This window comes from Giraffa tippelskirchi, chromosome 11 (genome assembly GCF_054371585.1).
Source record: "Giraffa tippelskirchi isolate mGirTip1 chromosome 11, T2T-mGirTip1v1.2.pri, whole genome shotgun sequence".
Taxonomy (NCBI): domain Eukaryota; kingdom Metazoa; phylum Chordata; class Mammalia; order Artiodactyla; family Giraffidae; genus Giraffa; species Giraffa tippelskirchi.
In genome coordinates, this window is record NC_137285.1 from 122,469,077 (window position 1) to 122,481,565 (window position 12,489).

The 12,489-nt window shown below is 40.3% G+C and overlaps 1 protein-coding gene and 1 pseudogene across 1 annotated transcript; one reads left to right on the forward strand and one right to left on the reverse strand.

The window, feature by feature from the left end:
• Positions 1-3,659: 3,659 nt before the first annotated feature.
• On the reverse strand, positions 3,660-4,604 carry LOC145527972 (olfactory receptor 52B4-like). The gene has a single exon (XM_081546527.1). The coding sequence runs from the start codon at positions 4,602-4,604 to the stop codon at positions 3,660-3,662; it is 945 nt and encodes a 314-aa protein (XP_081402653.1).
• A 4,406-nt stretch (positions 4,605-9,010) lies between these two features.
• On the forward strand, positions 9,011-9,532 carry LOC145525187 (RNA polymerase II subunit A C-terminal domain phosphatase SSU72 like protein 5 pseudogene; annotated as a pseudogene).
• The last annotated feature ends 2,957 nt before the right edge of the window (positions 9,533-12,489 follow it).

Genomic DNA, 12,489 nt, shown 5'->3' on the forward strand with positions numbered 1-12,489 from the left:
TTTTCATCTGCCCAGCCAGTCTGTCTTTTGGTTGGTGCATTTAATCCATTTACAATTAAGGTAATTATAGATATGCATAATCCCACTACCATTTTCTTAATTGTTTCGGGTTTATTTTGTGTAAGTCTTTTCCTTCTCTTGTGTTTCCTACCTAGAGAAGTTCCTTTAGTACTTGTTTTAAACTTGGCTTGGTGGTGCTGAATTCTCTTAACTTTTGCTTGTCTGGAAAGATTTTAATTTCTCCACCTAATCTGAATGAGAGTCTTGCCGGACAGAGTATTCTTGGTTGTAGTTCTTCCCTCTCTTCACTTTAAATATGTGCCATTTTCCTCTGGCTTGTAGAGTTTCTGTTGGAAATCATATTTACTTTTCATGCTATAATAAATGAAATGGTTTATAATTTTGCTTTAAAATATTTGCTACTAGTATTTAAAAATATAGTTTGTTTTTTAAACCTTTTTAAATCTGTTTCAGTGTTGTATGGATTGTTAGCATTTTCTATATACTCAATCATTTCATCTGTTAATAATCTATTAATAAATAGTGGTTTATTAATAGTGAGCACCAAAGAAGTGTTGCTTTTGAACTGTGGTGTTGGAGAAGGCTCTTAAGAGTCCCTTGGACTGCAGGGAGATCCCACCAGTCCATCCTAAAGGAAATCAGTCTTGAATATTCATTGGAAGGACTGATGCTGAAGCTGAAACTCCAATACTTTGGCCACCTGATACAAATATCTGACTCCTTGGAAAAGATCCTGATGCTGGGAAAGATTGAAGGCAGGACGAGACGGGGACAACAATGGATGAGATGTTTGGATGGCATCACTGACTCAATGGACATGAGTTTGAGCAAGCTCTGGGAATTAGTGATGGATAGGGAGGCCTGGTGTGCTGCAGTCCATGGGGTCACAGAGTCGGATATGACTGAGCGAATGAACTGAACTAACATTTATAAAATGTCCTTGATGTCAAAGGAACACACTTGTTATATAACACTGAGTAAAAAAGTAAGGCATACAGTATTCACACAAATCATATGTGAAAATACACTTCAATGACAAAATATTTTGTAGTTATTAACTATTTTGTTTAGTGGGTATAATTAGTGATCATTAAAGTGGTTCTTTGTTATTTTGTCTTTTAAAATCAGCAAACATTTTTAAATACTGAACATAATTATGCAAATGCTAAATTAAGTAGAAACCAAACATTAAAATAATGTTAGTTTCGTCTGATTTTTAAACACTTCTGAGACACACTAGGGAAACAGTGGGAAAAGAAAAATCAAAGGAAAAGAGTCATATCTCAACCACTTAAGGAAGCAAGTGCAAACTAAAAATAATGGATAGGAAAAATGAGGAAATGTTTTAATAAACGTTACTTTCTCAGACAACTGAATAATTTGAAATATACTGCATGTTAACAATAGTCAAATGGCTAGGTGAATTATGGTTCTTCCATGAACTGGTTTATTTTATAACCAGCTAAAATTATGTTAAAACTATATTATAAATTATAAATATATGTATGTAAAATGTATGTGAAATATAAATAAATTTCACATAGATTATGTTTGTAGTCTATATGAAATATAGTTTCGGATATGTAAGTTCAGTTCAGTCACTCAGTCGTGTCTGACTCTTTGTGATCCCATGGACTGCAGCATGCCAGGCTTCCCTGTCTATTATATCTTTTTGCTTTTTCATACTGTTCATGGGATTCTCAAGGCAATAATACTGAAGTGGTTTGCCATTCCCTTCTCCAGTGTTTTGTCAGAACTCTCCACCATGACCTGTCCATCTTGGGTGGCCATACACGGCATGGCTCATAGTTTCGAGTTAGACATATAAAAATATATGTAAAAATCAAAGAAAAAAAGGTGAACCACAGTGGCAAATGCAATATGTGAAACTTCTTTATGCATTTCACTATCTACGATCATTTTAAAGTGATCATTTTATAATTTTGTAATTTACTATGAAATATATTTTAAACATCTTGATCTAGCCCCTACTCTTTCAGATGATATAATGGACACTTAGGAAGCAATATTTAGAGAATGCTGAGCCTGCTCTTGATTGGGAAATGAACAGTAAATAAAAAATTACATATGAGAAATGCTTTTTGAAAAGAGTATGGTTTTTTAAAATGCTTTTTGACAAGACTACTGGCTAAATTATAGTACATCTTTGTGTAAAAACAATGGAAAGTTGATAAAAAATGCCTGTAGAAGTGTACAGTTTGTTTTTTTTTTTACAGTTGGTTTTTAAAGAATTTTTTTGAGAGTTATATTTATTTGGCAGGAATTTTTAGGACTTCAAGCCTGAGGAGGCAGTATGTCAAATAACCCTGAGAGAACTGCTCTGAGGAGGCAAGGTGTGAGGAAGCCAGGTTATATAGAAGTTTTGCAACCAAGGGCAGGTGGTCTGAATGACAAAAGATTATTGTTAACTAAAAAACACCAGGTATACCAAGTTAAGGAATTTAGCGCTTGTCTATGTATGGGAAGATGCAAGAGTCTGGGCTCACTGAAATCATTCCTTTGATATTCAGCTCAGTTATCTGCAGCCACTATCCTGTGTTTTCACATCCTGAGTTTTCTCAGGGCTCATCAGCTCACCATCCCTGGTGGCTGCAATTGCTAATGACTAGAGGTGTACAATTTTAGCATGGGCATATGTCTACATTACTTTGCTAAGTGAGAAAGGTACATTCTGGACAAGTAGGTGGAATATAGTCCAAATAAAAAAAATTTATTTACCTGCACATGAATATACCATAGAAAACATATAGCAATCTTTTGTAAAATATTAGCAGTTAATATCTCCATTCTATAAGAAATAAGTAATTTCATACAGTTTTTATTTCTAATATATTGTCTGATGTGGGATGAGGGAGAATTTTCAAGAATGAGAGCTGTGTGGCTGTGTGAAATATTTCTCATGTGTCATGTAGAATGAATATTGACCATTAAATTCGGCAGGGTAGAGGTCACTGTAACATGCGTGTAACATGAAGGGCAAATGATTGGTATGAGATTAAAAAAATAGAAAAGTATCAAAACCTGAATATATAGAGAGCTCTTTCAGGTGTTTTTCTGTGATGGAAACAGAGAAAGAAGAAGGAGAAGGAAAAGAGGAGGAGGAAAGGAGACAAGAAAGAGGAGGAGGAGCAAGAGGAGGAAAAGAAGGGATACAGAGGAAAAGCAGTGGGGAAATATACTGATGCCAGAGGTTTTTGCATGCTTCCTTCCCTCATTCCCTCCCTCTGAAACTTTCCTTTCCTTCCTCTCTTCCTCCTCTGTCCTTTCTCCCTCCCTCTTCTGAACCTCACTTCCTTCCTCCCTTCCTTCTGATAGAACAAGTAACAGAATGAATGTGGGTAGAGGTGAGCCTGTGAAAATTAAAACTTTGTGATAGAGCAGACAGAGGGAAGAATATATACAGCCATGCCCCAAAGTAGATAAGAGGAATAAGAACTGCATCATTATGTCAAGGCATGCAACAAACCAGGAAAGTATAATCTAGCGATTATCTATAATTTGTCTTTTTCCAAATACCTATCTAGAGTAAGAATGAATTAAGAAGGTGAGCTGGTTTATTTCTCAGACTCTGAGTGAGAAATGTTGAGAAAACAATAGTTTTGCTTCTATTTCCAAAGTCATATCTTTTTTTGACACAAAACCTGAGATACCTGGTCCCGAATCTGTTTAGTTTTGATCCCATAAATGATGGGATTCAGCATAGTAGGAGCCAGAATGCAGACATTGGCCAGTAAGATATGGACATGGGGTAAGATATGATGTGCAAATCGAGGAGTGAAAGCTGAGAAGATCCCAGGTCCATAAAAGAGTATGATGACACAGACATGAGAGCCACATGTATTGAGAGTTTTGTGGCGAGCATCTCGAGAAGGGATGCGAAAGACAGCATGGAGAATAAGCATATATGATACAAATATTAGCACAACATCTAAGGTCACTGTTGACAATAGGACAAAAAATCCATACCAGAAGTTTACTCGTATGTCATCACAGGAAAATTTGGCCACGGCAATGTGCTCACAAACAGTGGTTGGAAAAATGTTACTTTTACAAAAAGTTAGCCTTTTCAGAAGAAATATTATTGGGAAAATTGTACCATAACTTCTCAAAAAGATAGTCACACCGATTTTCCCTATCAGTGTATGTGTAAGAATAGTGGTGTATCTCAGTGGGTAGCATATGGCAATGTAGCGGTCAAATGCCATCACCAGCAAGATCCCTGACTCTGAGATGAAGGTGGAATGGATGAAGAAGAGTTGAGTGATGCAGCGATCCAGGGAGATCTCCCTCGCATTGAACCAGAAAATGGCCAAAGCCTGAGGGACTGTGCATGTGGAGAGGACAAGGTCTGCTCCGGACAGCATGCAGAGGAAGAGGTACATGGGTTCATGGAGGCTGCGTTTTGTGAGGATAATGAAGATGAGCAAGCTGTTCCCAAGCAGGGCGATGACATAGGAAATGAAGAAGGGGATGGAGATCCACACATGCTGGTCCTCGAGGCCAGGGATGCCCACAAAGTAGAAGACTGTGTGGCTAACACCAGTGTGGTTAAAGGCAGTCATACCTCGAGCAGATGACTGGGACCTTACCCCCTGTTAACAGACACAATCAAAATTTAAGACTGTACTCAGAGCTCATGGCATCTATCTGATTCTTTTCCACAGTGAGTGAGTCAGGAACAATATAGGATGGGAAGATGAACAAGATATTATCTGTAAAATGAGATAATAATCTCACAGAGAAAATGAATATTTATATAGTTAAAGAAAATTATATGGTAAAGAAAGATAATAGTGGTACCAAGAAAAAATACTATGGGAACCAGATGGAATGAATAATTCAGTCTATTTGGCTATGGGATGTCATTGAATGGAGGTCAATTAGGTGGAGAATGACATGAAGTCTTTTGGGAGTTTAAGGATAAGTTTCTGTCATAGAAATACTTAATGCATTTAAATATTTTTAAAAGCATTAAATATTTTAAACAGTTTGCCACCCTGTATGGTTGTGTAATCACGTCTATATGCAGTGGTAAGAAGATAGAAACAAAAGTATTTTGGCTGTGATTACAGTTAAGGAGCTTGGATGCTATCCTGGGAGGAGTTAATTATTATGAGTTTTTAAATTGGAGAACATTAGATATCACTCTGCTTACTTAACACCAGACAAAGGTCTTAATATTTTCAAGTGTCTGCTTTGGTTCCCCTAGACAGTTTAGTCTTGATGCTGTAATTTTCTTCTCTCCCCCAAAGTTTATACCATATCAGTAAATAACTTACTTATGTGCTTCAAATGCAGTCTTCATAGAATACAATGTGATGAATCAAGGAGGATTCTGAGAGTTGGCCATCAGGGAGCAGAGATTTTTATGCATTTGCCTGAAGACTCTGGGGGAGGCTCTTGCCCCAAGGAGCCCAGATTTAGAGCTGTATTTCTAACACCTTTTCCATTGTATCCACATGAGTAAAGTTATTATGGTTCTCTGTATCTGTCAAAACCAACCCCTCCTCCACAACTTTTCATCCTTGAATTGGGTGTGTACATATATTATTTTCAATAAATAAGATATTTATGTCATTATGAAATGGAGCAGAACCATATGGTCCTTGCCCCCCTCCCATGTCCTCTGCCTGCCTTTTGCCTGTGGAAAACCTTAATCAAAGAATAAATTTAATCAGAGAAGTGAGAAATGCTAAAACAAAGGAAAACTGTCTAAGGAGACTAATAATAATGTAGTCATCAAGCATAGTCAAGGACCTTCAGTTCTTTCTCAAGGGCTGTAGATAATCCGAGCCATATCCTGTGAGCTGTCTTATAGATACTAAAACCTGGAGGTGGAGAAATTACCTACATAATGACCAGACTGTACCCAGGACATGAGTTTCCACAATTCTGAGAATTGACCACAAAGAAATGGGAACAAATGGACCCTGGAACTGAAGATTAACTGTACCTAAAACATTTAAGATGATGCTGGTCAGACCACTGTGACTATGTTTCTGCATGTAGTCCCATGCCCCCATCCCCCACCCCTGCCTGTCTATAAATTCTCTCACCCCCTGCTTGTCAGTGGGGGGAGCTGGCCTTTGGGCAGATGTCTGCCACCCCTCTCCCCCAGTTGCAGGCATCTGAAATAAAGCAACTTTCCTTTCCATCAACCCAGCCTGTTTACTGGCTTTTGAGCAGCAAGCAGCCAGACTCCACACACCATACACTCCTTTTGGTAACAATTACTTTAACTATTCCTGTTTCTATTTTAATGAGAATTAGTAAATATTAATCCTATCTTAATCATCACAAAAAGACTATCAAATATTCAGATTATTTTAAGATCGCTTATTCCTAAGAGTTTTTCTTTGTAATTGTGACAAAATTAAAATGAAATCTGTACCTTATTTTCATATCATTTTCTATTCTAGAAACTGAAATAATGAATTTTAATTGCTAATATGAGATAATTTAATGGCCTTATGAAAATTTTCATGTCTTTTATGTACTTAATAGTTAGGCTATAATGAAGAAATAATCTTCACCCTCCTCTTTTTTGGCTGCCTTCAAATCTATAATGAAGGCTCAGTTACCACATTTTCCTATATCTTTTTTTCTGGTAATATATCTCAACCCTTCAGAATATTCCCTGTTTTATCTTTATTAAATTATCCCAAGCAAGTAGTTATGTTTATATTTGTAAAGAAGAGACTACTGTGTATGTGCATGTATAGGATTATAAATTCATAGATTTCAATGTAACACGGGGGATTGAGCTTATACAGGAAGACTCCATGCCTACTTAACTTAGGGAAATATTTGATAAAATATGAGTATTTTATTAAATGTTTTTTTAGGTATTATTAATACACATTAAAGCTAAATTAATAAATTATTTTTGTTGTTCAGTTGCTCAATGTTTTGTTGTTGTGTGATTCTATGATCCCATGGACTGCAGCATGCCAGGCTTCCCTGTCCTTCACTGTCTCCCGGAATTTGCTCAAACTCATGTCCATTGAGTTGATGATGCCATCCAACCATCTTGTCCTCTGTTGCCCCCTTCTCCTGCCCTCGATCTTTCCCAGCATCAGGGTCTTTTCCAGTGTGTTGGCTCTTCGCATCAGGTGGCCAAAGTATTGGAGCTTCAGCTTCAGCACCAGTCCTTCCAATGAATATTCAGAGTTGATTTCCTTCAGGATTGACTGGTTTTATCTCCTTGCTGTCCAAGGGACTCTCTAGAGTCTTCTTCAGCACCACAGTTTGAAAGCATCAGTCCTTCGGTGATCAGCCTTATTTATGGTCAAGATTATTAAAACACATAAAAGCTACATTAATAAATTACAAATTCCAGTAAAACTTTCATTTAGATTCAGCCACTATTAGTATTTGGCCACATTTCCCTACCTCCTTGCCTCCTCCCCGTACCCCTCCACCCACCCCCTCCCCCTTGGCCCCGTCTCTCTCTCTTTCTTAGTCTGATTTTTTTGTTGTACCATTTAGCAAAATATGCAGTGTCATGACCCTCAGTCTCCAAATATTTAGCTGTAACTTCTTAAGGATAATCTCTTACATATATAGCAGTGCAATGACCAAATCACAATATTTCACTTTGATACAACACTATAATCCAAAATTAGAACATAGTCAAAATTCACCATTGCCCACAAATTCTTCTTCAGAGTGATTATTATTTTCCTTATCAGATTTACATATTATATCAAATTGTCACATACTTACTTTCCTTCCCGTGGAAGGAAAGTCCAGTCAAGTGACATCCCAGGGACTGTCAATGTCCAGTCAAGTTTCAGAAACCTCTGCTTTGAGTAAGTCTTTGGTGGACATCACACCATCTGAAGGGCTTTGTATGTCACAGATCTCTGGGCTCCACTCCCAGATTTTCTCATTTTGTGGTGTGGAGTCCAAAGTTGCCTTTTCCACATATTCCAGGTTGATGTTAATGCTCTGGGTCTGGGATTCACACTTTGAAAAGGCCGAGTGTGTTTACTGAGATTGCAATGTAACAATCGCTATGTTGATGGAGACACAGAGATATAAAATCTTTGGCTTTCTAAAGGATGTTATTCCTGCACCATTTTGAAGGGATGGGACTGTCTCTCCTTACTGTTTGGTGTCCCATTTATAATTTTAATGTCTATATCCTTTGCTAGGTCAACAGTGCAAAGTAACAAAAGAAATGGAACAAAAAATTGCTATATTTCAGCATAGAGTGGTCAGACAGAGCTCTCCTTGAAGATATGGGAAAGCCAGTGGAGGCTACTCCAGTTCTTGGAGAATCATCATGAATTCAAGAAAATCAAATGCAGGATGTGCAGTGTTGTAACTCCTGCAAACACTATCAGGAGGGATGTTTTCTAGGAATCACTTTTTACACTGGTGAATCATTTTATTATTTACGGGTAAAACAATCTGTATCCTCTCATGATCGACAGTTGCAATTGTAGTGTATCAATTATAGGAAAGAAATAGAAAACAACACTTGTAATTTTATGTATAATTGAATTAAGTGTAAGCTTGGAAATTGCAAACATGTTTTTCACATGCATGTTCTCAGGTCACTGGAGGGGGCTGGTGACAAGCTTGGAAGTAGTCTAGGTATTTTGCCTAATATCAATAGCAGCCCCACCCACAACTGAACCCAAGGGCTAAGTGGAGATTTCAAAACACACCCATGGGGTAGCCACACCCTTTTGGAAAACTAGATTTTTAGGTGATAATCACCAGATTGTTCTGATGCCTGGACTGATCCTCTGGTTAGAGCCCACTATTCAAATCCAATTACTCAAGAGTTAACCCAATTATCAATCAAAAGTTCTCCTCCCACCTGGGGTAGGTGACAATCTGTTCTTTGACACTAGATTAGTCTGAAGAACTTGACCTAGGCTGACTTCTCCCTGGCTTATGAGTCCTTTAAGAGACTCTAAGCCCACCCATCAGCCTGGAGTTCCAAGTGACCAACATAATGTCATCCTCCACACTCAGGGTGGCTGTGGTCTGTATGAGCAACATGAACAGGAGCATGGAAGCCCACAGCATCCTCAAGAAGAAGGGATTCAACGTCAAGTCTTTTGGAGTGGGATCCTGTGTGACACTCCCAGGACTGGCACCCAACCTCCCTGTGGTATATGATTTCTCTGCCACATATGAGCAAATGCGCAAGGACCTTCTCTGCAAAAACAGAATGCACTACAGGAGCAATGGGGTGTTACAGATCTTGGGAAGAAATGAGAGTTCCAAACCTGGCCCTGAAAGATTTCAAGAGTGCAGAGATCCCTTCGATGTCATCTTCACCTGTGCTGAGAGAGTGTATAAAATCGTGGTGAAAGATCTGTGTGCTAGAGAACAGAAGACCTGGCAGCCTGTGCATGTGATCAACGTGGAAATAGAGGACACCCCGGAGGCAGCCATACTTGGAGCTCTGATCATCTGTGAGCTCTGCCAGGGTCTCCAGCAGGAGGACGATATGCAAAGCAAGTCTGCCTAAGCTGCTCCAGGCAGCAAAGAAGAAAACAGGCAAGAGCTTTCTGCACACTATCTGCTTCTACTGAAGATCTTGGCTGGATTCAGTTCCTTTGATGGTAAGAACTTGTGCCTGGCCTTTGGGCTAGCTGGTATTTTCTGTGAGAAGAGTCTTCAAAGCCCTTTTAACTAAAAACCATCTGCATGATTTTTTTCAGGTATATCCCACCCAGGGAAGGAAGTGGAAGAGAACATCATTGCATGGCACAGGAAACATGGACTACCAGCAGACAACTGAATGGTTTCAATTTGATAGATGATGGTGTGGGTACTTAATCTGGAAGCTCACATGGCTGTGCAAGGAATTTAACCTTGAGGACTCCCTTTTCCTGATGGACAAACCAAGGCTGATCACGGAGTGCCAGACAAGTGATGTGTTGGATATTCCAGCAATACGAAACAAACAAAAAGCATTTTCTACTCCATTTATTTGTAGTGATAAAAATTTCTTTTTGCTCTTTTGGAATGGTATGCAAATGTGAATTCTTTTTTTTTTTTCTTTAGTGAGATAGGATTATATTGAATGTTTGAACTTAGACATATGTTATTTTTAGGTTGTATGTTCTTTCACTATGCTGACTTTCAGAGAAACTCAGGATAGATAATTGGTGGCTTTTATTACTATAATCCTGGCATGATCTGTTCAATTAAATAGCTCATTAAGTGATATAAAATGAAATAGAACCTCTAATTTTAAAAAAATGTTTCTTCTCATTTGTGATAGGGGATGGATCTTACCAATTGAGCCCTTTGGTTTCTTATTGTTCAAGCTATATAAATTCCACAGTATATATTCCACCACATATAATATGTATATTTCACCAGATATAATGGTCATATGAGTTAAATTCACCGATTCCAGTCCATTTTAGTTCTCTGATTCCTAAAATGTCGACGTTCACTCTTGCCATCTCCTGTTTGACCACTTCTAATTTTCCTTGATTTGTGGACCTAACATTCTAGGTTCCTATGCAACACTGTTCTTTATAGCATCAGACTTTACTTCCATCACCAGTCACATCCACAACCAGGCGCTGTTTTTGCTTTGGCTCTGTCTCTTCATTCTTTTGGAGAAAGAAATGGCAACCCATTCCAGTATTCTGGCCTAGAGAATCCCGTGGACAGAGGAGCCTGGTGGGCTGCTGTCCATAGAGTCTGAGGCATTAAAGAGGGTTATTCATGGCTACCCTGAACTGATCCTTCAGCACACCTACCTGATATTTGTCATTTGTTTGTTTTGTTAAACATTTTGAGAAGTTACACTTTGGCTTGATATGCTGAGGTCTAGAATTGCATAAAGGAAAAAGACAATTCCCAGACCACAGAAAGTTTAAAATCAATAGGAAAAACATGGTCAGGTAATCAAATTTTCTCCTATTCTTGAGATACGTGTTTTGATGATTAGATCCCTTGTGAAATCAGAGGAAATAAATGACATATGGGGAGAAGACTTTCACAAGCACATTGCTGACATAGTGGGCAGATGGTGAACAGTATCCTGAATAGGGTTAGCTCTCTCAGGAACACAGCAGGGAGAAGCAAGTAAGTTCTCCATGATACTGAAGCTCTCTGGATCCAGCCTGGGGGAACCGGCATGAGGCATTTGAGAAGTTGCTTTAGATTTGATTCAGTAGGAGCGGGGCTAAGATGGCAGAGGAATAAGACGGGGAGACCACTCTCTTCCCCACAAATTTATCGAAAGAACATCTGAACGCTGAGCAAACTTCACAAAACAACTTCTGAACGCTGGCAGAGGACATCAGGCGTCCAGAAAAGCAGTGCATTATCTTTGAAAGGAGGTAGGAGAAAATATAAAAGATAAAAAGAGAGACAAAAGAGTTAGGGACGGAGACCTGTCCCGGGGAGGGAGTCGTGAAAGAGGAGAAGTTTCCAAACACCAGGAAACCCTCTCACCGGCGGGTTTGGGGGAAGATTTCGAATCTCGGAGGGCAACATAACCAGGAGAAAAAATAAATAAAACCCACAGATTACGTGCCTAAAGGCAACTCCCAGCAAAGAACCCCAGACACTTGCATCCGCCACCAGCAAGTAGGGGCTGAAGGGAGAGGAGCGGGCAGCACTGCTTAGGGTAAGGACCGGGCCGAATGCCCTGAGGGAAATCTGAGGGAGCTAACACGAGATAGCAACCTAAACTGTGGGACAGCCAGAGAGAGAGAACTATCCCGCGAAAAGCCCAAATCTAAGGCACTGCCAGCCCGCTCACAGAACAAAGGACTGAGCAATACCAGAGGAGAGCTAGCCGGCTGCGGACCGTCCCATCCCCCGCCGGACACAGCGGGCAGGCGGGACCAGCCAAAGCCGGAAAGGGGCAAACTTGGCCCCAGAGAGGGCACCCCCTACCAAACTGCAAACAGGCTTCCAGTTTCTAAGCAAAGACTGCCTGATATCCTGGAGGGTCGACAGCCACCGGGAGGGTCGCAGCCAGAGACCAGCTCCCCAGAACCGACACAAAGCACACCGGAGCCGGGCGCGCCCGTAAACCGAGGCGGGGACCAGGGAGGTGATAAGCCGCACCGCCCCAACAGGGGAGAATGCGCTCGCCAAACTCCTAGCTGCCTGAGCTGCTCCGACCGGGAACGGCACAAACCGCGGGCGCAACCGAGTCTGCGCCTTTGTGGAGTACCCGGGAACCTGAACCTGAGCGGCTTAGACCTGGGAAGTGCACGCATCTCAGGGCCCACGCCCCGGCTGAGTAACCTGAAGCTTGAGCAGGGTAGACTGGGAAAGCACACACGCCGTGAGCGGGGCGAACCCAGTGCGGCCAAGACACTGCGAGCTCACCACACACACGCCAGTGATATTCGTTTGCAGTGTTCCTCCCTCCCCACAGCAGGACTGAACAAGCGAACCTAAAGAGACCACCTCCGCCCCTTTGTGGCAGGGCGGAAATTAAATACTGAA

Coding starts and splice junctions, on each gene's coding strand:
- LOC145527972 (XM_081546527.1), bottom strand. CDS start 4,604: ATGACTGCCTTTAACCACACTGGTGTTAGCCACACAGTCTTCTACTTT.